This window comes from Chinchilla lanigera, unplaced genomic scaffold (genome assembly GCF_000276665.1).
Source record: "Chinchilla lanigera isolate Chin_1 unplaced genomic scaffold, ChiLan1.0 scaffold00206, whole genome shotgun sequence".
Classification (NCBI taxonomy): domain Eukaryota; kingdom Metazoa; phylum Chordata; class Mammalia; order Rodentia; family Chinchillidae; genus Chinchilla; species Chinchilla lanigera.
Genome location: NW_004955607.1, coordinates 162,585 through 189,801, shown reverse-complemented (window position 1 = coordinate 189,801; position 27,217 = coordinate 162,585). Strand labels below are relative to the sequence as shown.

The 27,217-nt window shown below is 36.0% G+C and overlaps 1 protein-coding gene across 3 annotated transcripts in view; it reads right to left on the bottom strand.

The window, feature by feature from the left end:
* Window positions 1-8,241: 8,241 nt before the first annotated feature.
* The window catches only part of LOC102002978 (zinc finger protein 14-like), a 37,179-nt gene continuing 18,203 nt past the window's right edge, over window positions 8,242-27,217 (bottom strand). For all 3 annotated transcript variants that reach the window (XM_013510112.1, XM_013510111.1, XM_013510113.1), the window contains 3 exons: window positions 12,327-12,453; window positions 12,073-12,133; window positions 8,242-11,075 (listed from right to left, as the gene is read on the bottom strand). In XM_013510112.1, the coding sequence (XP_013365566.1) occupies window positions 9,146-11,075; window positions 12,073-12,133; window positions 12,327-12,360 (2,025 nt within the window). In that variant the 5' untranslated portion in view covers window positions 12,361-12,453 and the 3' untranslated portion in view covers window positions 8,242-9,145. The remainder of the gene's footprint in view (window positions 11,076-12,072; window positions 12,134-12,326; window positions 12,454-27,217) is intronic.

The window sequence follows — 27,217 nt, the reverse complement described above, 5'->3', positions numbered from 1 at the left end:
GCAGATTATTTCCTTTTTAATATAGTCAAAACAAGCCTGGAGGAAAAAAGGATGATTACATAGGCTTTGGTAAGCTTGAGAAGAGGGTGGGAGAGAAAGAATGAAAGTGAAACAACTAATTACATGTATTATTAAGGTCATTAAAGTAAATCATGAAAGTTAGGACAATGTTCACTCACATGAAGATATCCTAATATCAAAAGAAATAGTTGTGGAGAGAGAAAGAATATAAAGTATAAAACAGAAATGTATGTATAAATCCAAAAATGAAAGAAAAAATAAAAAAAAACCAGAAAATAAAAAGGCATCAATATACACCACCAAATAAAAAGAATTCCTCTGGTGTCCACTATTCTGTGATAGTGTCCAAATCAGCATCCCAGGAATTCTGCATTAGGATTTGTGCTGATCTTGGTCCTTTTTAATGTTTAGATCTTTGATCCATTTTATTTTAGTTTAGTGCATGGTAAGAGATATGGATCTAGGTTAATGTTTTCATGTGGATAGCCAGTTTCCCAGCACCACTTGTTTCAGAGGCCCTCTTTTCTCCAGCAAAAGTATTTGGCCACTTTGTCAAAGATAAAGTAGCTGAGTGTGCCTATATTTCTTTCTGAATCCTCTCCAGTTCCACCAGTCTACAATTCTTTTTGTTTTTTGCCAATACAATAATTTTTTTTTTATCACTGTAACTTAGTAGTATAACTTGAAGTCCAGGATTGTAATGCCTCCTGCTTTACCCTTGTTGCCCAGATGGTTCCATGTGAATTTTAGGATGGATTTCACTAGTTCTGTGACAAAGCCTATAGACAGCTTGATTGGGATTGCACTAAAATTGTATAGCAGTTTGAGAAATATGGTCATTTTGACTATATTGGTTCTGCCTATCCAGTAACAGGGGATATCTTTCCATTTTCTGATATCCTCTTTGATCTTCTTCAGAGTACTATACTTTTCACTATAGAGGTCCTTCACTTCTTTAGTTTAATTCCTAAGTATCTTATTTTTCATGATGGTATTACAAAAGGTATTGAATTTCTCCATTGTGAGTTTCACATTGATGTATAGGGATGCTATTCATTTTTTGAGTGTTGATTTTATATCCAGCTATGCTCCTGAATTTGGTTATTAATTCGATGGGACTTTTGGTGGATCCAGTCATCTGCAAATAATAATTTAAATTCTTCCTTTCCTAGTCATATCACTTTTATTCCTCTCTCTTATCTAATTGCTCTACTTAATGTTTTGAGAATTATATTGAACAGGAATGGTGATATTGGACATCCTTTTCTTTGTGATTTTAGAGCAGAAGCTTTCAGTTTTCAGTTTCTCTCCATTTACTATGATATGGCTATTAGTTTGTCATAGATGGCTTTTATCAGGTTGAGATATATAATATACATATTTTCTTCAGGGTTTTTTCTATCACGAACGGATGTAGGATTTTGTCCAATGCTTTCTTATATCTATTGAGATGATCATGTGATTTTGTCTTTGCTTCCGTTTATGTGGTGCATTACATTTATTGTTTGCATATGGTAAGCCATCTCTGCATCTTTGGAATTAATCCAAAGATGGATCATACTTGGCCATGATGTGAGATCTCCATGATTTGTTGCATTCTATTAGCCAGTATATTATTGAGGATTTTTGCCTCTATATTCTTTCAAAAGACTGGTATTTGAAGAGATAGTTCTTTTTGGGAGATTTGGGTCCATTTCTGGTTTGGGAACTATGGTGATACTTGCTTCCAGAAATGATTTTGAGAGTATTGTTTAACTTTCAATTTTATGAAAGTGAGGATTATTGATGTTAGATCTTCTGTAGCATTTTTGGTAATGCATTTCCTTTTTTCTTTTTTCCTTCTTTTTTTGGCACCAGGAACTGAGCTCATGACCTTGTACTTGCCAGGCAGGTGCTGGGCCACAGAGCCATATTCCCACCTCCCTGTAATATTTATATAGAATTCAAAAATGAGTCTGTTAGGACTTGGGCTTTTGTTGGTAGTTTTTAAAATTACTTCTTCAACTACATTGACTGATATTGAGTTATTGAAATTTTGTATGTTCTTTGTTCAGTTTTAGTAGTTCATATGTATGTTGGGATCTACTTTTTCTCAACTTTCCATTTTATTAAAGATTCTCAAAGTAGTTATCTTTCATTTTGTTTTATTTTTTTTTTTATTTTTATTTTTTTGGGGGGGGTTTTCTCCGGTACTGGGAACCGAACTCACGACCTTGCGCTTGCCAGGCAGGCGTCAAAGTAGTTATCAATGATCTGAATTTTGGCAGAATCCACTGTGATTTCACTCTTTTCATTTCTAATTACATGGACTTGGTCTTTTCTTGCTTTGGTAAAATTGGCTCACAGTTTGTGTATTTTGTTTATTCTTTCAAAGAGCCAACTCTTTGATTCTTTGTATATTTTTAGGTCTCAATTTCATTAATTTCTTCTCTAACCTTTGTATTTTCCTTCTTTGTACTAGCTTTGAATTTGGATTGTTCTTTTTCTTTATTCTTGAGGTGCATTATTAGGTTATTTATTTGAGTTCACTTTTTCTGTTGTGGGAATTCACTGCTATAAATTTCTGTGTTAGGGTTTTTCCCCTTGTACTTCATAAGTCCAGTATATAGTACTGGCATTATCATTTGGTTGTAAGAATGGTCTAATTTCTTTATTGATTTCACCATGACTTACTGATTATTCAACAGAGCATTGTTTAATTTCCATATTTTTTCATAGTTTCTATGACTTTTGCCATTGATGTCTAGTTTCATTGCACTATGACCTGGGAGTATCCACAAGATGATTTTAATTCTTTTCCATTTACTTAAACATGCTTTTTGGGCTAGTATGTGGTCTATTTTGGAAAAAGTCCCATGTGTTGCTGAAAAGAATGTGTATTCTGTTGTTTTGAGATGGAAAACTCTGTGACTGTCTATTAGGTCCATTTCTTTGAACATTTTTTGTCTAGTTGATCTGTCCATTTGTGTCAATGGGTTGTTGATGTATTCCATTACAATTGTACTGGGGTTTATCTGATTTTTCATGTCTACTAGTGTTTGTCTTATGAAGTTGGGTATACTAGTATTTGGTGCATATATATTTATAATTGTTATCTATTCCTGTTGAATTGTTCTCTTAACCAATATATAGTGACATTCTTGGTTTCTTATGATCATTTTTTACTTGAAATTCACTTTGTCTGAAATTAGGAAAGCTAACCTTGATTTTTCTCTGGGTTCTTGCTGCATAGAATAAAATTTCCATCCTTTGAGTTTGAATCTGTGGATTTCTTTCTGAATTAAACATGTTTCTTGTATACTGCATAATTTGGGTTTTTCTTGATCCATTTTGTTAGTGTTTCTTTTGATTGGGGAATTGAAACCATTCACGTTGAAAGTTATTATTGAAAGGTATTGATTTATTCTTGTCATTCCATTACTTTCCCATTGCTGATTTCCTTATTTTTTTCCCTTTTGCTTAGTTGGTCACATCAAGTGTATTTATTCTTTTGAAATTATTAGCATTATTGGCCTTCTTGTCTTTTTCTAGGATATCCTTATTTGTTGTAATGCTGGTTTGCTAGTCATGACTTCCTTGAGGTGGTCCTCATCATGGAAATACCTTATTTCTCAGTCAATTCTGCAGGAAAGTTTTGCAGGATGCAAAAGTGGGTGTTCGAAGGTATTTTTAGGGCTTCAAACATTTCACTCCAAGCCCTCCTGGTTTTTAGGGTTTATTTTGAAAAGTCTGATGTAATTCTAATGGATTTACCTTTATGTATGATTTTTCGTCTTTCTGTAACAGATTTTAAGAGTGTGTCCCTGTAACAGGCTTCTGATACTTTGAGTGTAAGGTGGTGCATAGAGATTCTGTTTTGGCTAGGGCTACTCAAGGTTCAGTATTCCTCACTTATCTGTACATTTACTTCTTTCCCTATATTTGGGGAGTTTCCTGCCATTATTTCTTTGAACAGATTTTTTAAAGTACCATTTATATTGTCTTCTGATTTTTCACCTATTCTATTTACTCTTAGTCTTCTTTATATCATCTAGCTGCTGTTGAGTCCATTTTTCATGTTATGTTCTTGCTTACAGTGTCATCAAATAGTTGGTCCTTAAAGGCATCATTGTCCTCTAGTTCTGATATTTGGTCCTCACATTTGTTGCTTCTACTGGACATACATTCAATATAATTTTTAATCACCTGGATTTCTTATTGAAACATCTTCATGGACTCTAATTTTTGCTAAACTGCTCATTCATGTTTTATATAAATTTGCTTAGCTCATCTAGGACTTTATTAGTGTGTTATGAAAGCTCCTGGGTCATTGGGGTTATTACTTTATTTCCATTATCTGTTTATATTTTCTATGATCCTGCTAAATTTATCAATGAATTAATGCCAGAAATGAGCAGCTTTCTTCTATTATGTTCTTTCCTGATAGATCCAAAGGCAGCAGAACCAGCTTACCATGAGCTGAAACATGTGAAACTGGAATCTTTCACTTCTTAAGTAATTTATGTGGTTGTTATTGTCAAGTGATGTAAAGATGAGTAGCAGGATGACACAGACAAGTTGACATTTTCTCTGGTGTTGGAGAAATCAGTGATTTTCCATAAATGATACCCTCCCATAGTAACCACACATGATGTGCTAGGAGTGTGCACTTGTTCATAAGCTCTTCCTAACTTGGGAAGAATGCCATGGCCTGTATGGCTAGGCTTTCCATCATTCACAGTGTATAACAGCAGAATAATATAGTAAGAAAAAATGTAATATGTGTCCTCTAATGTCATTAAACATGTTCCCCACAGAAAACCATAGCCCAAAGTAGTAAGAAATCTCAAATCTTAGAAATACATATCTTGAGTCAAGATAACAGATTACATTCAACAAAACTTTTCACCATTGCAAAAATTATGTACTATCTCTACTATAGTGAATCATGATGCTTAAACAAAGAAGGCAGTAGAGTCTGCACTCCTTTCCACTGTCAACATTGATACTTTAGCAGCTGTTAAAATGGGTAAGTGGGTGTCACTTACAGAGACAGAGTCAATATTTCACTAATTCATATGCTACTGTCCATAGAGAAAATGTACTAAACATCCACAGCTTCTATACAACATTGCCTGACAAGGTTTATTTTTCTGTATAGCCCTAAAATTTTAACCATCTTATTAACATCTCATTAATATATGTTAACAGTATTATTTTTTTACATTAAATTATATTAGTACATGTGTATGACATTATAATGAATTCATTTATCATGAGTTAGAACATGCACATATTGCATTTTTATCCTTAACCTCTTTCCTTCACTAAGCTCTTCATCCACCACTAGATCCCTTTCCTATCTACAAAGGAACTACCTCTTTTCTTTTAGATAACATTTCACTTTACTTTTTAAATTATACTTTGGATTTTTTACATTACAGAAATCATGTCATAGTTCACATTTTATGTCTGATGTTTCCATTACCATTATGATCTGAAGGTCTATCCATTTTCCTACAAACAACTTGAATTTACCCTTTTTTAAGGTGGAATACTCCATTGTTTGTATGTATATGTTTCTTTCCATCCCTCTGTTGATAGGCATAAAGGCCATTTCTAAGATTCAGCTATTGTGAGTTGTGCTGCTATAGACTTGGATTTGCCTGTCACTGAAACATCCATCTTTAAATCTTTTAAGCAGATACCCAGGAAAGGAATCATGGTACCGAATGGAATTACCATTTTCAGTGGTCTTAATCATTTCTACACTGACTTCCATAGTGGTTGAACTAGTTTACATTCCCACCAACACTGTAGAATGGTTCAGTTTTCCTCTACTTCCTGAATGTTTGTTGTTTTTGAATTCTTGATAGCTGTTGTTTCTGGAACAAGATTTTGTTTCAATTTATTTTTTTCTACTGGTCAAAACTGCTGAATTTTTGAGGTAGTTAGGGGCAATATGTACTTCTGAAAAATGTATATTTATTTTGTAGCCCATTTTTTAAATTACATCTTTTAATATTGGGAGTATATTTTTTGATTTCTTTATATATTCTAGGTATCACTCTTCTGAGTAGCTGGCAATTTTTTTCCATTATATAGGTTATTTCTTCACTGTATGGAATTCTTTTAATTTGATATAAGCCAGTTTGTTCATTGTTTTTGATACCCCACCTCATTTTCTAACAAAAATATTAGTAACAGTATTAAAAAATAGTATTTTCATGCCACTTTATTCAGAACATGGGATGACTAGCTTATTCATGTTTCATCATATATTTTTTAAGTCTATGATGCAGGCATCTTAGTGCTTGACAAATATTACAATAAAAAGAATGTTTCCTGAGCAACAAAATCGTGACTTGAGGTAGTGATATTTTCTCTGTCTGATCTTAGGTTTAGGTCTGAACCTAAATTGTTTCTTTCCTTTAACTTAAAGAGACCTATTATATAGTGCTAAGACATCTAGCTAAGTACTCCAGGGCAGCTTCAAATGCATGATCATCCTGCCTTGGATTCTCCAGAAGCTGGGACCAAACAAATGCACCAGAACAACTGGCTTGGACTTTTATAGGTTAAGTGAGAAAAGGACACAGATGCAATTGTATTAAAATAATTTTGATACTGAGAAATAAAATCAGGAGCACTAAAGCACCAAGCTACATGATTACACCTTTGATACTTACTTTTAGACAGGGTCTCATGAAATTTTCCAGAATGGCTTCAATTTTATTTTCCTCTCACTGCCACTTGAGTAAGGCATGCACCACGAGAACCAGCAAGATTTTATTGAAGATAAAAATGGTAGGAATGTAAATGTCCTCAGGATAAAGTACCTTCTATTTTAAACATCCCATCACATGTTGGAAAAACCAGTAACAACATACACTACATATCTTCCCGGTGACAGTAAAAAGTGAGCTACTATGAAGTTAGTTACATTGCAGTGTGTAAAAATTGATAGTGTACTCTGCACTATATTATGTTCCACGAACTACATCAGATATTTCATGCGGTGTTTTGAAACAGACTTAAGCAGGCACCCCGTCTGGCTAGAAAGGCAGACAGCAGGCGCCCGGGAAGCAGCGCGGAGACACGCTGGCCCTCGGGCCAGCCGATGGTGCGCGGTCAAGAACCGCAATGCCACAAAGAAGCACTGACACAATAGGCCCGCACAGAGACGTGCGTGAACCATCCCAACATGGAGAAACCTCTGGGAAAACTTGCCACACAGTGGGTCGCTCTTGGCCCTGCCCTTGAGAGCCAGAAAGGTCCGGAGTCAGCGGAGAAGCAGCTGGTGAACAAGGACACGGGGATCACGAGAGTACCAACGCCCAACGACTCAGTTGTCGAGCTGACTGGGGATGCGAGAGCCATTTGGGAGCTGGTAACCAGGAGGACCTTGTGCAGCACCCGGGGAGACCCCCGGAGGCCATTCTCCCCCTAACTGTACAGGCTGCGGTGGAGGAGCATGTGGAGCTCTGGAGAGGTCTGCACCGAGACTTCTTGGATTACAAGGGTGCCCAATATTCAGATTCTGTAGAACCGCCTTCATGGAGAAGGAGGAGCCCTGCAAAATTGAGCATAGAGGAGAAAGTGGACGGCCCGTGGCTGGACACTGGTGCTGGTCTCTCGGTCCTTCTTTTCAGTCCTGGCCTTCCTTCCAGCTCAGTGAGGGGAGTCACTGATGAGGAGGTAACCTGCTATTTTTTGCAACCCTTGGGCTGTAACTACTTGTTGGATCTTTCTTGCATATCTTTGTTTTCCTGAGGAACCACTTTGAGGATGCCAACATGTATTGCAGCAGCCATTGATGATTTCCTGCCAATCTGTCCATAACTCTGTAATGTTTGTATTGCTCCTATGCTATTTTGTAAGTGGATGTATGTTTGTTACTATGTGTTTGGAACAAAAACCATTGAGAATAGTCAATGATTATTTGATAACTCATGTATAGCTCTATTTATTTTCCCTAGAGACCGCTTTGGAGAAACCAGGGTATAGTACAACCATTGATAACTTTCTGCCATTTCTGTCTGTAACTCACTGTTACTTGTCTGTTTGTTTTCCTGAGAAACTATCTTGAAGATACCAATAGGTACAATAACAACCATTGATAATGTCCTACCACTTTGTCTATAATTCGGTGTATCCCCCTACTGCTTTGTTGTACTTCTTTTACTCTTTAAAATAAAAATAAAAAATAAAAAAAAGAAACAGACTTAAATGTAGATATCACCAAATTTTCATGACTAATTTATGTGTCTCAACGTAATTAAAGACAGGACAAGCAAGTATACCATCCACTTATGTTTTCATGTTACCAAAGGTTCATCACAATGTAATCCCATGAGAAACTGAGCAGTTGCTGGATTCATGAGCAAAGGTATTCAAAACATTTTATAAAATTTTTCAATGTTTAAATGTAAGGAAGGAAAAAATACAAGTCAGGGAGTCCAGAGTTGGCTTAATGTTCATAACTTGGTTAAGTCTATGTGACTGAAAGAATGTCACATATCTCAATCATAAGAGCACAGTCCTTACAGATAATGAAAAAAGAGCATTGCAAAAATTTATATCTAGAACAAGTAAAACAACACAATCTGAATCAAATTTGTAAATTTCCTCGTTTACTGAACTGATACCTCTCATGAGTTAGGCTTTTCTTCATGCTATTAGGTCAGGTTTTTAGGCAAAACATCACAACATCAGGGAATTAAAGAAAGGCATGTGCTTCATTACATGCAATAGCAACCATTCTCCTCAAAAGAACTCCATTGCTGACAAAAATTCCTTTGAAAATATTGTTGCTGACAATTCACATCATCATTTACACTTTTTGGACTGATATAATACTATAATCCTTGATATACTATCTAAAAACATTATGGTCCCAGTCTGTAGCCAAGGGCACTCACAGCAGTATTTTTTTTTTTTTTGGTAAAACTGATGGAAAAATTACCACCAAATTGAAAGTTATGAAAATATAAATACAAAAAGTAACATTTTGAAGGTTGAAACACATAAAATTTTGTGCATATAATGGCTCTAATATGAAAAAGTGAGTAAAATTACATTCTTGATATAATTAACAACAAACACTTTATATTATTCCTATAGATCTCTACTACAAGAGGAAATTTTACAGGATTTTCAAAATAGGCCTGCTTATATAGGATTTCTCCCCAGTGTGACTTCTTTCATGTATTTGACAATACTTGTTTGTACTAAATGCTTTCCCACATTGCTTACATACATATGGTTTTTCCCCTTTGTGACTTCTTTCATGAATCTGACAATCACTGCATGTACTGAATGCTTTCCCACACTGCTTACATGCATAGGGTTTCTCCCCAGTATGAGTTCTTTTATGTCTATAAAATGAACTGTTATCAGCAAATGCTTTCCCACATTGCGTACATACATAAGGTTTCTCCCCAGTGTGAGTTCTTTTATGTATTTGACAATCATTATGTCTGCTGAAAGCTTTTCCACACTGCTTACATATATAAGGTTTCTCCCCAGTGTGAATTCTTTCATGTATTTGACAAGTACCTTGTCTGCTAAAGGCTTTCCCACATTGCTTACATACATAAGGTTTCTCCCCAGTGTGAGTTCTTTCATGCCTTTGACAATGACCTTGTGTAGTGAAAGCTTTCCCACACTGCTTACATGCATAGGGTTTTTCTCCAGTGTGACTTCTTTCATGTATTTGACAATCATAGTGTCTGCCAAAGGCTTTCCCACATTGCTTACATACATAGGGTTTCTCTGCAGTGTGAGTTTTTTTATGTTCATATAATAAACACTTAGAACAGAAAGCTTTCTCACACTGCTTACACTTATAGGTTTTCTCACGGGTCTGATTTTGCTCATGTTTTTGACAATGACTGTGTGTACTGAATGCTTTTCCACATTGCTTACATATATAAGGTTTTTCCCCAGTATGTCTCCTTTCATGTTTTTGACAATTACTGTGTGTACTGAAGGCTTTTCCACATTGCTTACATACATAGGGTTTCTCCCCAGTGTGATTTCTTTCATGTATTTGACAATCATAGTGTCTGCTGAAAGCTTTCCCACACTGCTTACATACATAGGGTTTCTCCCCAGTGTGAATTCTTTCATGGATTTGACAGTTACTATGCATACTGAAGGCTTTCCCACATTGCTTACATACATAGGGTTTCTCCCCAGTGTGTATCCTTTCATGTCTTTGACAATGCCAAGATGTAATGAAAGCTTTCCCACACTGCTTACATACATAGGGTTTCTCCCCAGTGTGAATTCTTTCATGGATTTGACAATTACTGTGCATACTAAAGGCTTTCCCACATTGCTTACATACATAGGGTTTTTCCCCAGTGTGTATCCTTTCATGTCTTTGAAAATAACTACGTGTGATAAATGCTTTCCCACACTGTTCACATACATAGGGTTTCTCTCCAGTGTGAATTCTTTTATGTTTGCAAAAAGAATTACTATGGGAAAATGCTTTCCCACATTCCTTACATACATAGGACTTCTCTCTGGTATGTGTTTTTTCATGTATTTGAAAATAGTGGAAAGACATAAAAGCTTTTCCACATTGTTTACACACATACGGATTCACTCCACTGTGATTTCTTTCATGATTCTGAACATAACTGGATGTTCTGGAGGCAGGCATACCTTTACACACAAGAAGTTTCTCTCCAGCATGAGGAGTCACAGTAGGTTCAATGGAATTACAGTAGGTTTTCCCACATGGCTTGTGTTCATAAGGTTTCTCTCCAGAGTTTATACTTTCATGCTTTTGAAACAACTGGAATTTACTACAAATTTTCCCATGTTCATTACATTTATGTAGTTTCTCTTCTAATCTCTCATACTCATATGGTTTCAGTCCTGTGTGAGTTATGACGGGGACATTTAGCAATAAATAATCAACCAGGGGCCTTCTACAATTAAGGCTTTCAGCTGGATTGAAACCAGGTTTTTTGATGTTCACATTAGGATCTGAAGTCCCAAGAAATACTTCTTCATGTTCAGTCCAATCTTTGCATTCATAGTATTTTTCTATGTTTTCACTTCTGTTGAAAAAAATCACAATAAAAAGGATCACGTTATCATTATTGATTTTCCAAGACAACAGTTTCACTTTATGGGATGGTGATTTCATACTTTTTTATGGTTATATATACTGCATGATTTTTTTTTCCTTCCTGTGATGAGAATAAAATTCATGGTCTTAGCACTGAATCACACTTACAGCTTTTTTTATCTTTTATTTTGTGACAGTTTCTCATCAATCATTAAGTAGCCTGGACTGAGCTTCAACTTGTCATCCTCCTGCCTATGCTTCCCTGCACGCTAGGTTTACAAGCATGCATTAGCATGCTGAATCTATCCAATTTTCTTTATACATGCATCTATTGATGGACATCTAGGCTATTTTCAAAACTTAGCTATTGAAAATCATGCTGCTTTCATCATGTGTATGCATTTATCACTATAATTTTAACTCGATTGAGAATATACTCAGGAGATGGATAACTGTATCAAATGGAATTTCTATTTTTACTTTTTGAGACATCTACATATTGATTTTCAAAATGAGTATACCTTACATTCCCACCAATGATGTAGGAGAATGACTTTACTGCTACAAGGTTAGCAATTCTATATATACTGAATGTTTATATTCACATGTATACATAATTAGATACCCTGAAGCCAGGTACCTATCAAAGCACAAAATTTATTCATTTCATATATGCATATACCTAATGTCTAAATGCAATTTCATACATTTGCATGATGTTGATCATAGAAGAACATTTTTATACACTAATATATCAGATAATATCATTTGTTGTATAAATCAATATACCTGAGTTTCCAAAACTGGAAAATTTCAGATATTCAAATATCAGATTGTAGATACTCAAACTAAACACATTTGCAGAATGTTTGTGGAATTATATAAATTTGAACATGGTGTCATTTGTACAGTTTGCTTGGTTTTAATATTTCTACTAGCACTCTGAATCTTGAGGAACTTTCCTTTGTTTTCTAAGTACCACTTACCTTAGATTTCTCCAAAAATTTTTGTACTCTTCTTTAATTTGCTGGTTCACCCAGTTTCTTCCTAAATTGTAGATATAGATGTAAAATGAATCAATATATTACATAAAATTATAGATTCCAGTTAGATTCATGGTATAAAGTGACCATGTTTAGATATTCATCAAAATGTTTTCACATTCTAATTAATGCAACTGCACCAGTGGGGGGGGGAATTTTCTCTGAATGTATAAATTAGAAAATGATGTCATCCATACCTATAGCCACCATGTTCCTAAAGGTTTCCCACATTACATCTCTGTAGAGCTTCTTTTGGGATGGATTCAGCAAAACCCACTCCTCTATGGTGAAGGTCACTATCACATCCTCAAAGGTCACTGCCTCCTAAATCACAAATATACAGTATTTTCAGAAAGACTCACAGCAGGAACATCTCAACTTTACTCAGAAAAAGTTCAATTAAAGTTGAATCCCTCAGATATTAACTCCATGTCTTGGTCATCAAACCCTTACCTCCATTCATGTGCACATTATCACAGATAGCAATTCTGATGATAGATTTTAACACATTACTAAAGCCACAGAAGAATAGGAGTTCAGGTTATCTAGCATATTAAATTTATGCAGTGTCTCTAAGCACAGTTCACAGATGGAGCACATAAGACACTAATACAACTGTAGAGTAACAGAATTTTCTTAAGTAATATTCACCCATGTAGACTATGTCCAGAGCAACAATAAAGACCTTAACATATCCAAAGAAATGGCAATCATGCAAAGGAAGGCCTCCATATTGGAATGAAACTAGAAACCAACAATAGAAACATACTTAGAATACTCCTAAAAATTAGAGATTAAATTTAAATATTTTAAACGGCACATGTCAAATGAAAAGCTTGTTTAAATATTAAGGATTTCAATAATTAAGAAAATGAATGTACATCTTATTATTGTTTCAGTGACTTCAAAAGAAATGAAAAACAATTAGTATAAACATTAGAAGAGAAAATCTTCAGAAAATGACAGAATAACAAAATAAAAATGAAAACCCCTCAGTGTTAAAAGTAATAGCAAATTTTACTGTTCAATTTTCACATAGATTACAAACCACAACCCAGATGAAATTATTATAAGTATGCCAAAGACATTACTAAATAATTAAATAACATCACCCAATACAATAAAATCTAAAGAACAAAAATCCTAAATACTATCAATGGGTACAGAAAAAACACAAGGAAGAAAAATGAAAGGCAATGAAATTAAGATAGAACACCAAGCCCCCTGCCAAGAGTCTCAGTCAGCTTCTGTCACCCTCCAGTCACTGGGATAATAAGACTGCTGCTGCCTTCTATATGTTGACCATGCTGTCCCAGGTGGTACTTTCTGCTGACATTAGAGTGGCCCCCTGTCTGAAGGACATAGCCTTCCTAGAACTAAGGATGGTGCAGGCAATAAGGACCTTTAACAGAAGGCAGGCAAGACTTGTTCCTCCCATCTTCCTGAATATGGTGGGAATTTACCTTGAGCTGATTTCTGAGGAATTTTTCTAGTTCTTTATCTTAAAACCAGAATAACAGGAACCTGTGTGCTTGAAACTAGATTTATCTTGTATTTTATGTCCAAAGAAACATATGTGATTACCCTTAGATACCTTTTCTATCACATCTGTAGTAAGGCTACTTGTCTTTGTAATTTTTAAAAATGTATCTCTTTTGGAGAATTTGTTAAATTCAATGAGCAAAAAATTGCCTAACCAGAAAAGGTAAAGAAAGCTTACAGGAAGCAAATACAGGATGAAATTCAAATGAAAAAGTCTCAGCAGCCACTGGTTTAGAAGGGTCACTAACTTTTTGTCCATAGAAATATGCTGTCACCTTAGAGATTACTTATATATATGGAGATGAAGAATTGCCTGAACTATCAGATCTCCGTGCAGAATATGATGCATCAGAACACGAACACATGATGAAATAGGTGGAGAAGCAAGTGGTGTACAGGAGTTATGCACAGCAGGAAAAGAAGACAATTGCTAAGTGCACTGCAGATCTAAAGCATCTTGTAAAAAAGGTTCAAGCACAGCTCATCATGTAAAGGTATCTGTTCCAATTGTGACAACCAGAAAGAGTTGACTAAATGGAAACTACTCCATGTGATACAAACTTCCTGTATAGCTGTTTGCAGAATACTAAGCAATTGTCCAACAGAAAACATTGTCTTTTATTATTGCCTCAATTTCCTTGCTTGTTACGGGATTTTTAATATTTTTAGGTTTTCTTGGTTTAGTTTTGGTAATTTGTAAAAGTCTAGGAATCTGCCCATTTCCTCAGAGTTTTCCAAATTGTTTGAATATAATTTTTCATAGTAGATACCAACTATCTTCTGGATTTCTACTGTTGTAATTTCATCTTTTCATTTGTAGTTGTTTTGATATGAGTCTTTTCTCTCTTCCTTTTAGTAATTTTTGCTAAGGGGTTCTCTATTTTACATATTTTTAAAAAGAACCAGCTCTTCAATTTATTGATTTTTTGTATTTTTTGGTCTCAATTTCATTCATTTTCTCTCTGATCTTTATGATTTCTCTCCTTGATCTTGATGTGGGTATGACTTCTTGTTTCTCATATATCATGAGGTTTCCCATTAGGTTATTTAATTGAGCTCACTGTTTTCATAATGTAAACGTTGACTACAATGAACTTCCTGCCTTGGTCTGCTTTCACCGTGTACCACAGTATCCAATGTGTTGTACAGATTAAACACATTTAATTCTAGAAAATATTTAATTTCTTCCTTGATTTCTTTTGTGACCCATTGGGTGTGCAGGAGTATGCTATTAAGTTTCCAAGTTCTACTAAATTTGTTTTTTTTTTTCCCCCCAATGTTGACTTCTATTTTCATTGCACCATGGCCTGAGAGTAAATATAGGGTGACTTTGAATCTTTTATATTTTTAAGCAGTCTTTGTGGACTAGTATATGATATTTTGGAGAAAGTTCAATATGTGTTTTAGGGAAGAATGTACACTGTATTGTAGTAGAGTAGAACACTCTGTAGACATCTATTAAATTTGATTTCTTCAAAGATATACTTCAGCTTTGATACTGATACTTTGTTCAGTTCATCTTTTTCTGTGATAGTGGGGTATTGAGAAAGTACAGGACCTGATTGATTCACAGCTGAATTCTGTAGAGACTTTAAGGACTATCAGTGACCAATGTTCTTCAAAATCTTCAATGAAATTGAAAGGGAAGAAGTGTTTTCAAATTCATTTCTGGAAGCCAGCATCATTCTGATCCCAAAACCACAGATCCAACTAACAAGGAAAGTTGCAGGCTGATCTCAATGAACAGAGATGCACAATTCCTTAGCAAGACATTGTCAAACAATGCAACAAATAATCAAAAGGATCATACTTCATTACCACATAGGTTTCATTCTAGAGTTCCAGGGATGGTTCAACATACACAGATAAATGTAATATACCACATAAACAGAAGCAAAGATAAAAACCACATGACAATATCAATTGATACAGAAAAGGCTTTTGACAAAATCCAATACCACTTCATGATAAAAACTTTGAAATAAACAGGTATAGGATCTTACCTAAATCTTATGAAAGCTGTTTATTATAAACCAATGGCCAACATCATATTAAATCGTGAAAAACTGAAAGCTTCTCTTCTAAAATCAGGAATAAGAAAAGGATGCCCATTCTCACCACCTCTGTTCAACAAAGCACTTAAAACATTAGCTACAGAAATTGGGCAAGAGAAAGAAATAAAGGAGATATATATAAGAAAGTAGGAAGTTAAATTATAATTATCTTCAGATGACCTGATACTCTACATGGGAGACATAATGAATTTCAAAATATAACTCAGAACAACCAATTTCAACAATGTAGGAAGGGGGCTGGAGATTTAGCGGGCACAGAGCCTGTCTGGCAAGCACAAGGTTGTGAGTTCAATTCCCAGTACCAGGGGAAAAACAACAACAACAAAAAAAAATTCTATGGGGCTGGGGATTTAGCTCAGCAGTACAGCGCCTGCCTGGCAAGCGTGAGGTCGTGAGTTCAATTCCCAGTACTGGAAAAAACAAACAAACAAACAAAAAAATGTAGGAAGATACAAAATTAATGCATAAAAATCAATTGTAATGAAATCAATGAGAACGAAATTAGGGAAACAATACCATTCACAATAGCATAAAAAAAAAAATCTAGGAATTAACCTAACCAAGGAAATGAAAGACCCTTACAGCAAAAACTATAGTATTCTGAAAAAGGAGTCTGAAAACATCAGAAAATGGAAAGATACCCCTGCTCTTAGGTAGGCAAAACCAATACTGCTGAAATGGCCATACTCCCCAAACTGATGTATAGATCCAATGCAGTATCAATCGAATACTAAAAGCATTCATCACAGTAAAGTTCTCATCTGGAGTCCTGTGATGGTTAGAACTATGATCAAACTTATTGGTTTGACAGATGCTTAGGATATTAGCAAAGCACATGTCCGAATGAGGCACAGAGGCCCAACCTAAGAGATTGTATCTGATGTCTGGCTCCTTCTCAGACTCTCCCGCTTCAAGAATATCCTTTGAAAGGCAGAAGAAATGATGCTAGAAACCTGAAGAAATTGGGGATCAACATCCAAATGCAATGACAAATACCAATATTCCTCCACATAAAAAATGAGGAGACAGACTTTTTCTCTTTTTATTTCATCTAGGATACAAACTTAATGGTGCCAACCGATGGTGGCCTTCCCTCCTTAGTTTGTGGCCTACATGCCAATCATCCATAGGCAGACACAGAGCTTTACTAACCTACTAGGTGGTTCCAGCACATCAATGAGCATATGACAATTAATAATCACAAAATCCTAAATGAGTCTTTCTTTAAGCTTGCACTTTACAAATATTCTTCAGATGTACAAATTATAGTCTCATTTCAGCAAATCTTTGCATGCAAAACATTTTCCAGTAAATGCATTACAAAAATCCAATTCAAAATCTCAGAAAAAAAAACAAACTCCCAACACCATCTGCACTTGCTTTCCAATATTCTGTAGTTGTCATGGTTAACAGCTCTCCCTACTATACAATAATTTAAAGTATCAAAGCAATCTTTTGCTATGAGAAACACAGATGCAAAAACTCACTTTATATGACAAAATTTATGGAAAAAAATAAATCAAATGTGAATTGTCCACATTTTCCTGTGCACTGGAGGTTCCCTCATCATTCCAGTAGAACACAGACAAGGAGCTTGGTGCCTAATGATTTCCATGCTGTTTATCTTTCTAAAACAATGTCTTGATTCTCATACCTCAACTGACCTATCTAGTCATTTCTATAATTTTTTTTTTTTTTTTTTTTTTTTTTTTCTCCGGTACCAGGAACTGAACTCAAGACCTTGCGCTTGCCAGGCAAGCGCTTTTGCCACTGAGCTAAATCCCCAGCCCCCATTTCTATAATTAATCTCAAGCATTTTAGAAGTTCCTCTCCCTTTCAGAAAGTGCATCCCGGTACCAGGAAAAAAAAAAAAAAAAACAACCAGAAAGTGTAGCTGCCTTAAGCTTGAATCTTCCTGATGCTGAATCCCATTATTCAATTGAGATTATCTGTTGAATCTTTGTTAGTGGACATATGATGAAATTTTAGGTGTTTACTAGCTGCTTACTTGTTCTGGTTATTTCTCAATGGCCTGTCACTGCACAGGAACTAGGATAATACATATAAAATACCACATTATTGGGCCATATTTACGCATTATGACTCAAGAGTTTCTAAGACACTGGACTAATAGTGAGTTCAAGGCCAGCCTGAACTACATAGCAAGACCCTGTCTCAAAAAATGAAAAAAAAAAAATTAGGATAGAAGTAGATGACAAAGAACAGAGTGCTTGAGAATCACAGTGAAGTAAATTGCACACACAGAGAAGAACACTTGCTGTCCCTCACCAAAGGGAGATCATATCACTTATAACGCTTAATGTAAATGGCCTCAATTGACCAATGAAAAGAAACAGACTGGCAGAGTGAGTCAAGAAACAAAATCCAACAATATGCTGTATAGAAGAAACACATTTAATTCAAAAGGAAGTTCACAGACTGAAAGTGAAAGGATGGAAAACAATACTCCATGCAACAGAAACCCAGAGAAAAGCGGGGGTTGTAACACTGGTTGCAGATAATGTGAAACTGAAATCAAGAATGAGCAAAAGAGATAAAGAAGGTCACTGCATACTTGTTAGAGGAAACCTGCAAGAGTAAAAAACAACAATCAAGCCAGGTGTGGTAGGGCAGGCCTATAATCCCAGCACTTGGGAGGCTGAGGCAGGAGGATCACTGTGAGTTTGAGGCCAGCCTGGGCTACAAATGAGCTCAAGGTCAGCCTGAACTGCATAGCAAGACCCCGTCTCCAAAAAAAAAAAAAAAACCAGAAACAACAATCATAAATATATATGCAACAAATGCAGGAGCACCCAACTATATCAGACAAATCTTAACAGACATGAAAAATCAAATAAGCAATAACACCACATTGTCAAATAAGCAATAATACCACATTGTCACAAAGAGACAGATCAACTAGACAAAAAAAATCAGGAAAGAACAGAACTAAACTTGTGAACAAATGGACTTTGTAGACCTTTACAGTGTTCCACCCAACAACATCAGAATATATATTCTTAGCTGCACATGGGATGTTCTATAAAGTAGCCCATAGAACATGCTTAAGTAAATGCAAAGGAATTCAAATTATCCCATGCATGTTATTGTACCATAGTGTAATGGAATTGTAAATTATTGACAAAAGAAATCCCAAAAACTCCATAAACACATGGGAATTAAATAACATTCTCCTGAACAACCAATGGGTCACAGATGAAATTAAAGAAGAAATTAAACAATAATTACAATCAAACAAAAATGGAGATACAACTTACCAGAACCTGTCGTCCTCAGAGGGAAATTTATAGCTGTGAATTCTCACATTAGGAAAACAGAGCAAGCACAAATAAACAACCTTATGCTTCACTTCAAGCTTCTGGAAAAAGAAGAGCAAGCCAAGCCCAAAGCCCACAGAAGGGAGGAAATTATAAAGATCAGAGCAGAAATTAGTGCAATTAAGACTAAGAAAACGATACAAAGAATTAATGAATTGAAGAGTTGGTTCTCTGAAAGAATAAATAAAATTGATATACAGCTAGCTCACCTTATCAAAAAAAGAAGAAAAAATTCAATCCACGCAGTAAGGAATGAAAAGGGTGAAATCACTATAGATCCTTTAGAAATTAAGCAGAACATCAATCCTTATTTCAAATATCTTTACTCTCATAGGATGGAAAACACACACAAAAAATGGACAGATTCTTAGATACATATGAATTACCAAAGCTAAATCAAGAAGACAAAAGAATCCTCAATAACCCAGTATCAGTCAATGAAACTGAAAACAAAATTAAAAACTTACCAACAAATAGATGCCCAAGTCCTGATGGATACACAGCTAAATTCTATAAGAAATTTAGAAAAGATTTAATGCCAATTCTTCTCAAACTCTTTAATGATGTACAAAGGGAAGCAATTCCTGGAGGCAAGTATTGCTCTGACACCAACACCAGAGAAAGACTCAGCCAAAAAAGAGAACTACAGGCCAGTCTCCCTAGTGAACATAGATGCAAAACCTTGCAATAAAATACTAGCAAATTGAATGCTGCAAATCATGAAGAAGACTAAACACCATGACCAACTGGGATTCATCCCAGGAAGGCAGGGATGATTCAATATATGCAAATCACTAAATGTAATACACCATATCAACAGAGCCAAAGACAAAAATCACATGATCATCTCAATAGATGCAGAAAAAGCTTCTGATCAAGTCCAACAGTCATTCATGATATGAACCCTACAGAAAAGTAGAATAGATGATGTTTATCTCAATCTGATTAAAGCCAACTATAACACATCAATAGCCAACATCACACTAGACAAAAACTGAAAGCTTTCAATTTAAAATCAGGAACAAGAGAGTGTGTCTGTGTGTGCTGGGCTGAAGCCTGGACATTTTCAGGAACACTGGTGAGTCGTTGCTGTGCCTCCCTGACCAGCAATGGAGACTACAAAAACAATACAAAGAATAAATCGAAGAGCTGGTTCTTTGAAAGAATAAATAAAATAAATAAACTCCTAGCCAACCTTATCAAAAAAAGGAAAGAAAAAACTGAAATACATGCAATAAGAAATAAAAGGGATGAAATCACTACGGATCGTGAAGAATTTCAGAAAATCACCAATACCTACTTTGAAAATCTTTACTCTCATAGGATGGAAAACACAAAGGAAATGGACAGATTTCTAGATACATACAAATTACCAAAGCTGAATGAAGCAGATATAAAAATCCTGAATAACTCCATATCAGCCAGTGAAGTTGAGAATGTAATAAAAAACTTGCCAATGAAGAAAAACTTGCCAATGAAGAAAAGCCCAAGTCCTGATGGATTCACAGCTGAATTCTACAAGAAATTTACAGAAGATTTACCACCAATTCTTCTCAAACTCTTTAATGAAATTGAAAGCAATTCTCCCCAGTTCATTCCTGGAGGCAAGTAATATTCTGATACCAAAACCAGAGAAAGACTCGACCAAAAAGCAGAACTAAGGGCTGGGGATTTAGCTCAGCGGCACAGCACCTGCCTGGCAAGCGCAAGGTCGTGAGTTCGGTTCCCAGTACCAGAAAAAAAACAAAAAAAAAACAAAAACAAAAAGCAGAACTACAGGCCAACCTCCTAATGAATACAGATGCAAATATTCTCAATAAAATACTAGCAAAGAGAATACAACAAATCATCAAGAAGATTATACACCATGACCAAGTGGGATTCATTCCAGGAATGCAGGGATGGTTCAATATATACAAGTCAATTAATGTAATACACCATGTCAATAGAGTCAAAGACAAAAACCACATCATCATCTCTATAATAGAGGCCAAAAAGCCTTCAATAAAGTCCAACACTCATTCATGACAAAAACCCTACAGAAAATAGGAATACATGGCCTTTACCTCAAGCTGATCAAAGCCAAACATCATACTAAATGGTCAAAAATTGAAAGCTTTCACTTTAAAATCAGGAACAAGACAAGGATGTCCATGGTCACCACTCCTATTCAATATAGTTCTGGAAATATTAGCTAGAGCAATTAGGCAAGAGGGAGAAATAAAAGGAATAAGGATAGGAAAGGAAGAAGTGAAATGATCATTATTCTCAGATGACATGATACTCTTTATGGATGACCCCAAAAAATCCACTGAAAGATTCCTAGAGTTAATAACCAAATTCAGTTGTATGACTGGATACAAAGTCAAGACTCAAAAATAAAAAGCGTTCTTGTACACAAACTTATTGAGAGAAAGATATTCCTTCCTCATACATAGGAAGAACCAACACTGTGAAAATGGCCATACTACCAAAATTGTTGTACAGATTCAGTGCAATCCCAATTAAACTTCCATTAGTATACCTCACAGATCTAGAGAAAACATTCCTAAAGTTCATCTGGAATCAGAAGAGGCCTAGAATAGCAAAAGCAATCCCAGGAAACAAAGGAAAAGTAGGAGGCAGCACAATTCCTGACTTGAAATTATATTACAAAGCTACTGTGATAAAATCAGCATGGTACTGGCACAAAAACAGACCTGAAGATCAATGGAACAGATTAGAAGATACAGATATAACTACAAACACACTCAGTCACCTTATCTTTGACAAAGGGGCCAAACATGTTCATTGGAAGAAAGATAGCCTCTTTAATAAATGGTGCTGGAAAAATTTGCTCTCCACATGCCAAAGACTAAATGTAGACCCTGTGCACTACATTAAAGTCAAAATGGATTGAAGAGCTAAATATTAAAACAGAAACACTAAATCTATTGGAGGAGAAAGTAGGTAGAAATCTTGAAAACATAGGAATAGGCAGAGAGTTTGTGAACAAAAAGCAAAGTACGTGGGAAATGCTTCAAAGAATCAACAATTGGGATCTCATCTTATTGAAAAGTTTTTGCACCTCTAAAGAAGTCACCAATAGAGTAAAAAGAAAACCCACAAACTGGGAAAAAAATTTAGTCAATTGTCCCTCAGACAAAGAACTTCTATCTAGAACACATAAGAATTAAAAAAATCAGCCCCCCCCCCCAATTTAAAGACCCAATCCAAAAATGGGCATCTGAGATGAATATACACTTCTCAGATGAAGAAATACAAATGACAAATAAATATAAGAAAACATGTTGAACATCATTAGTCATTCAAAAAATACAAGTTAAAACAACACTAAGATTCCATCTCACCCCATAAAATATGGCTATTATCAAAAAAATCAACCAATAACAAATGCTGGAGGGGCTGTGGGGAAAAAGGAACCCTTCTCCAGGCTAGTGGGAATGTAGACTGGTACAACCACAGTGGAAATCAGAGTGGAGATTCTTCATAAAACTAGGATTAGAGATCCCATTCAACCCAACTATTTCCCTCCTGGGTATTTTTTCAGAAGAACTGAAATTACCATAGCACAGCAATATATGTGCACCCATGTTTATAGCAGCACAATTTGTCATAGCTAAACCTTGGAAACAACCCAAATGCCCATCAACTGAAAAATGGATAAAAAAGATGTGATATCTTCATATGATAGGGTACTACTCAGCTATAAAAAGAGATATACTCAAGGCTTTTACAGGTAAACAGATGCAACTAGAGACCATACTCATAAGTGAAATAAATTAGACCCACATGTGTAAACATCATATTGTCTCCCTAGTGTAAAAACACGTAAATAAAATCTGAAAGGTACAATGCATATTGTGAAAGGGAAAGAAACTGCTGGGCTGGGGGAAAGGAGAAAAGAAAGAAAGGAAGGAAAAAATATTTATATATATACACAAGAAAGCTAAGATAATTGTACTACTAATTGAGTTTAAGTGTATAATGCAGATTCCTACCCCTTTAGTAGATTAATTTATTGATGTAATGGAGGAAGAAGGCCAGTGAGATTATGCTCTAGAATGGTATGTGGCATTCCTCTTTAAACCTTTGTCTCTCTCATTCTCACACTCTCCTTCCTGGATGAAATAAGATTGAACAATTTTCCTTCACCATGTACTTCTGTAATTATTTTTCTGTCTTGCTACAGGACTATCAGCAATAAATCAGGTTGACCAAAGACTGAAACTTATGGAACTACCCAAAGTAAATCTTTATTCCTCTTAAATTATGTGAGACAGTGCTTGCTTTGGCAGCACATATACTAAGTTATATGAGTCATTTTTCACAGTAAGTGAAAAGTCACAAATAGAACCACTGAAGTAGATTTATGCTGTTTTGCTACCTTGGCTATTGAAAATAATTCCTCAATGGATATGAGAATACAGATAAGTCATCTAGATTCCAATTTTAGCACAGTCCAATTTCTCTTCAATTATTTTTTCTTTAATATTTTGTAGTACTGTGTTTTCATACAGATCCTTGCATATTCTAGAAAAGCAATCTCCAGCCAAGGTACATTTCAAGTTCTGAATACAATTTTTAAGAGGATAAACATGCTAATAATAAAATATGAAATTTTCTGCATATTTATGCATCTACTAACAAAAGTTTTATGCATAATCTATTTCGTTTCCTAAACAAAATTGTTCAAATTCAGTAAATAATAAAGAATAGAGGTTACTTTGGCTTACTGCAACAAGATAGCCAGTAATGCACATTGACCAAGGCTCTGGTCATTGTCTCATACTGGTGTTTTTCCCTCCTATTCTAACAACAGAAAATTTGCAGTAGTAAATTAATTTCACTGATGCCAAACCAAATTTTTCTCTTCTTTCCATTAATGTCCTCCCACTATCCTGAAATACACTGTAATCTTTAATCAATCATCTAAAGAAAAGTACGTTTCTGATTCTCACTGAACTCAAATTTAATGACAGGTAACTTTCTACGCTTACCATTTTCTTTCTAAATAAGAAAGAAAAGATAGTGAACCAATATCACATCATGTCTGTTTCCTCATCTTAAAAATGGAAGAAAAAAATTCTCTTTCTTAGAAAGAAAGAACTCATGCATCTGAAGTTTTTACAAACATGTTTGTCACTAGTCATCATCAAAAGCTTTGTTATACCACAATAAAATGCCACTAAGACTGTATTCAAGAGGACAGTAATGACTGTTGGTAAGGATATGGAGAAAACTCAAAATCAGTTACTGAAAATATAAAATGGGCAGTCACACTGTAATACAGTGACTGCCAGTTTCTGTAATAATGAGATATACAGTTGTTTTCTCAGTCCACTGTGGTTTCTGAATAAAATACTTCAGATTCAAAAAAAAAAGAATTTATTTTGGCTCAAAGTTTTAGGACAAGGTGGAATAATTATACCTGGCGATGGCCTTTCTGGTGAAAAGTCCTGAAATCACAGCACATCCCATGGTGAGAGACTGAGTTTATGAGTGTATTCTACCGCTCCCTCTTCCTATTTCAGGATCCAATAGGAAGACACCAGAAAGCAAATTAATCTCCTCCTAATTTCCTCCTAAGTTCCCTAACTCTGCATAGTCATTCAGATAAAGTTTATCTCTTAGTAAATCTGCAGATTTCACGTGTCGTGAGTTTTGAATAAAACAATCTAAATACCCTAAATATATATAGAAAAGACATAAGTCCACAAAAATATGAATGTTTACTTCTTAGTATTCTTAAAATCCAAGCCAAAAGGTAGAAATAATTGAAATGTCCATTAATTGATGAATACCTAAAAATGTAAGCTACCCATGAAAAAGTATATTTTTATCTATAAAACAGGACTGAGGTTCTGATTCCTAAGACCATGGATTAATTGAGAAATGTCAAGTCAAAAAAACCTGGATACAGGGGGCTGAGGATTTAGCTCAGCGGCACAGCGCCTGCCTGGCAAGCACGAGGTAGTGAGTTCGATTCCCAGTACCAGAAAACAAACATAAATAAATAAATAAAAACCTGGATACAGTGTTCAAATATCCACTTCTATAAAATGGACAAAATATCAAAATCTGTAGAGTGGACAGTACATGAGCACTTCATAAGGCTTGGCAAAAGTGAAAAAAGATAAAACAGGCAGTTTCTTTAGAAGCTGAAGAAAACACTGTAAATCAAGCAGGGTAATATGTATTTTTAAAAGAATGAATCAAATTACATACAAATTAGATATTAGTAAGGTGGGCAGAAGACATTACCTAATGGATGATAAATGTTAAAAATATTTGGAGTGCTATTCCCAGTATAACTAATTCTGAGTCAAAAAGGTAGTAAAGAAGGAGAGATTGGGGAGAGAAGAAAAAGGAGGAGAGGGTGGGAGTAGACATGGAAGTGAGATGGAATTAAAAAGAAACAGGAAAGGACAGAGTAGAAGGAAGAGAGATAGAGGAAGGAAAGAAGGATGAAGAAAGGAAAGGAGTGTCAGGCTCAACTCAGCCATGACTCTCCCAGCGCCCAGCCTGTTCCTCAGCAGCCGCATTGCGCTCAGACAAACCCAGCTTGGCACAGGCGCTGTTGCCCTCAGGAAACACAGGATATCATAAAAGAAAAGGCAGTGCATGGAATCTTCCAGGTGCCAGGACATTTAATAACATCCGTACATTTGCACTAGACACTCTGAGGACTTGGACCACTGGGGCACCAGACATTCTGAAAACTCTGACCACTGATGTCTATTCTCTTCTCGGTTAATGTCCCTTGCCTCCTTTCAAGCCCTATTAAAAAGCCCACTTTTCTTTGTTCTGGGCAAATGGTCTTTTTGCCCTCAGTCTGCCTGTACTCAGGTATTAACTCTTAGGCCTCGTTGCCTTCACAAGAGCCTGTTTAGTGGTCTTTGCCTTGATTCGTCTGTTACATCTGGTGCTGAAGCCCGGGAGAGCATGCCTGCCTGCGGGGACCCACGCCCTCTCCTGAACTGCTTTCTCCTTGGCTGAGACCACTCAGTAACATCAGTTCTTCAAACCTCGGCTTTTACAGCGACCTCTGCTTTTGCCGTGCCAGATCTCATTGGATGTTTCAGATTGGGTAAGGCCCCCCATCTCTCTTCCTCTTTCTTCCCTGCCACCTGCCCTTTATCTTCTCCCATAAAGTCACAGAGGTTGGCCTTGCTTTTTGTGCTTTTTAAACTCCAGCGCTGGTCTCAAAAAGTACCCCTGGGAAGACTGTTTCCCTTTGGCGTCTGACCAACAGTAGTCCTCCTTGGTCATTCACTCACATTTTAAGGCTTTGGGTCCACTGGAGATGTCCACCAAGATCCTGCCACTCTCTCTGTACTCCAATGGGGAACTTTCCATCTTCCATTTCCCCTTTCATAGCCCCTGGCCTAACTCCTGCAAAATCTCAAATCTCTCTGCCTCTATCCTGATTGGAAATCCAAGCAGCTGATATTTTTCTGTAATATGGCATGACCACACTACCAGCTGGACAACGGGTCTCAGTGGCCTGTCCATGGTATGTTTAATGTTTCCACTTTAGGAGACCTGGATGATTACTGCTGGTAGGCTAAAGAAGTGGTCTGAAGTGGCTTATCAGGCCTTCCTTACATTTTGTAGTTTCCCTGCTCTGTGTTCTTCAAATTCTCCTCCTTTTTCTTCTATCTGCATCCCCTCCACTTCCTTTGCATGCCAATTCCTCCCTGGCAAAGGACCCTGCTGATCTCACTTTGCCCTTGCATCCTCCCTTCCCCAGCTGGACAACTTTCCTGCCCCTGCTTCTCGGGTGGAACTTCCAACCACAGCTGGCACAGCTGTGTCACTTCTTCCAGAAAAGCCACCAGCTGATCTGCAACCTGCCCCATCTATCTATCTGGTGCTTTCTTCTGAGTCAAAACTCCCTCCTTCCACTATATCTCATCCAATTCCAGCCCATACTCAATCCACACTCCAGTTCGGTGCCCCTTCCTCACCCCCTGCTCCTCAATTTCGACTTTGGCAGGTGGCAGGAGACGAAGGAATTGTTCAGGCTCATGTTCCCTTTTCCTGGTCTGATTTATCTCGGATTAGTCAGCATTAGGTGCCTTTCTTACTAACCCTATCAAATATATCAAAGAATTTTAATACCTTACCCCA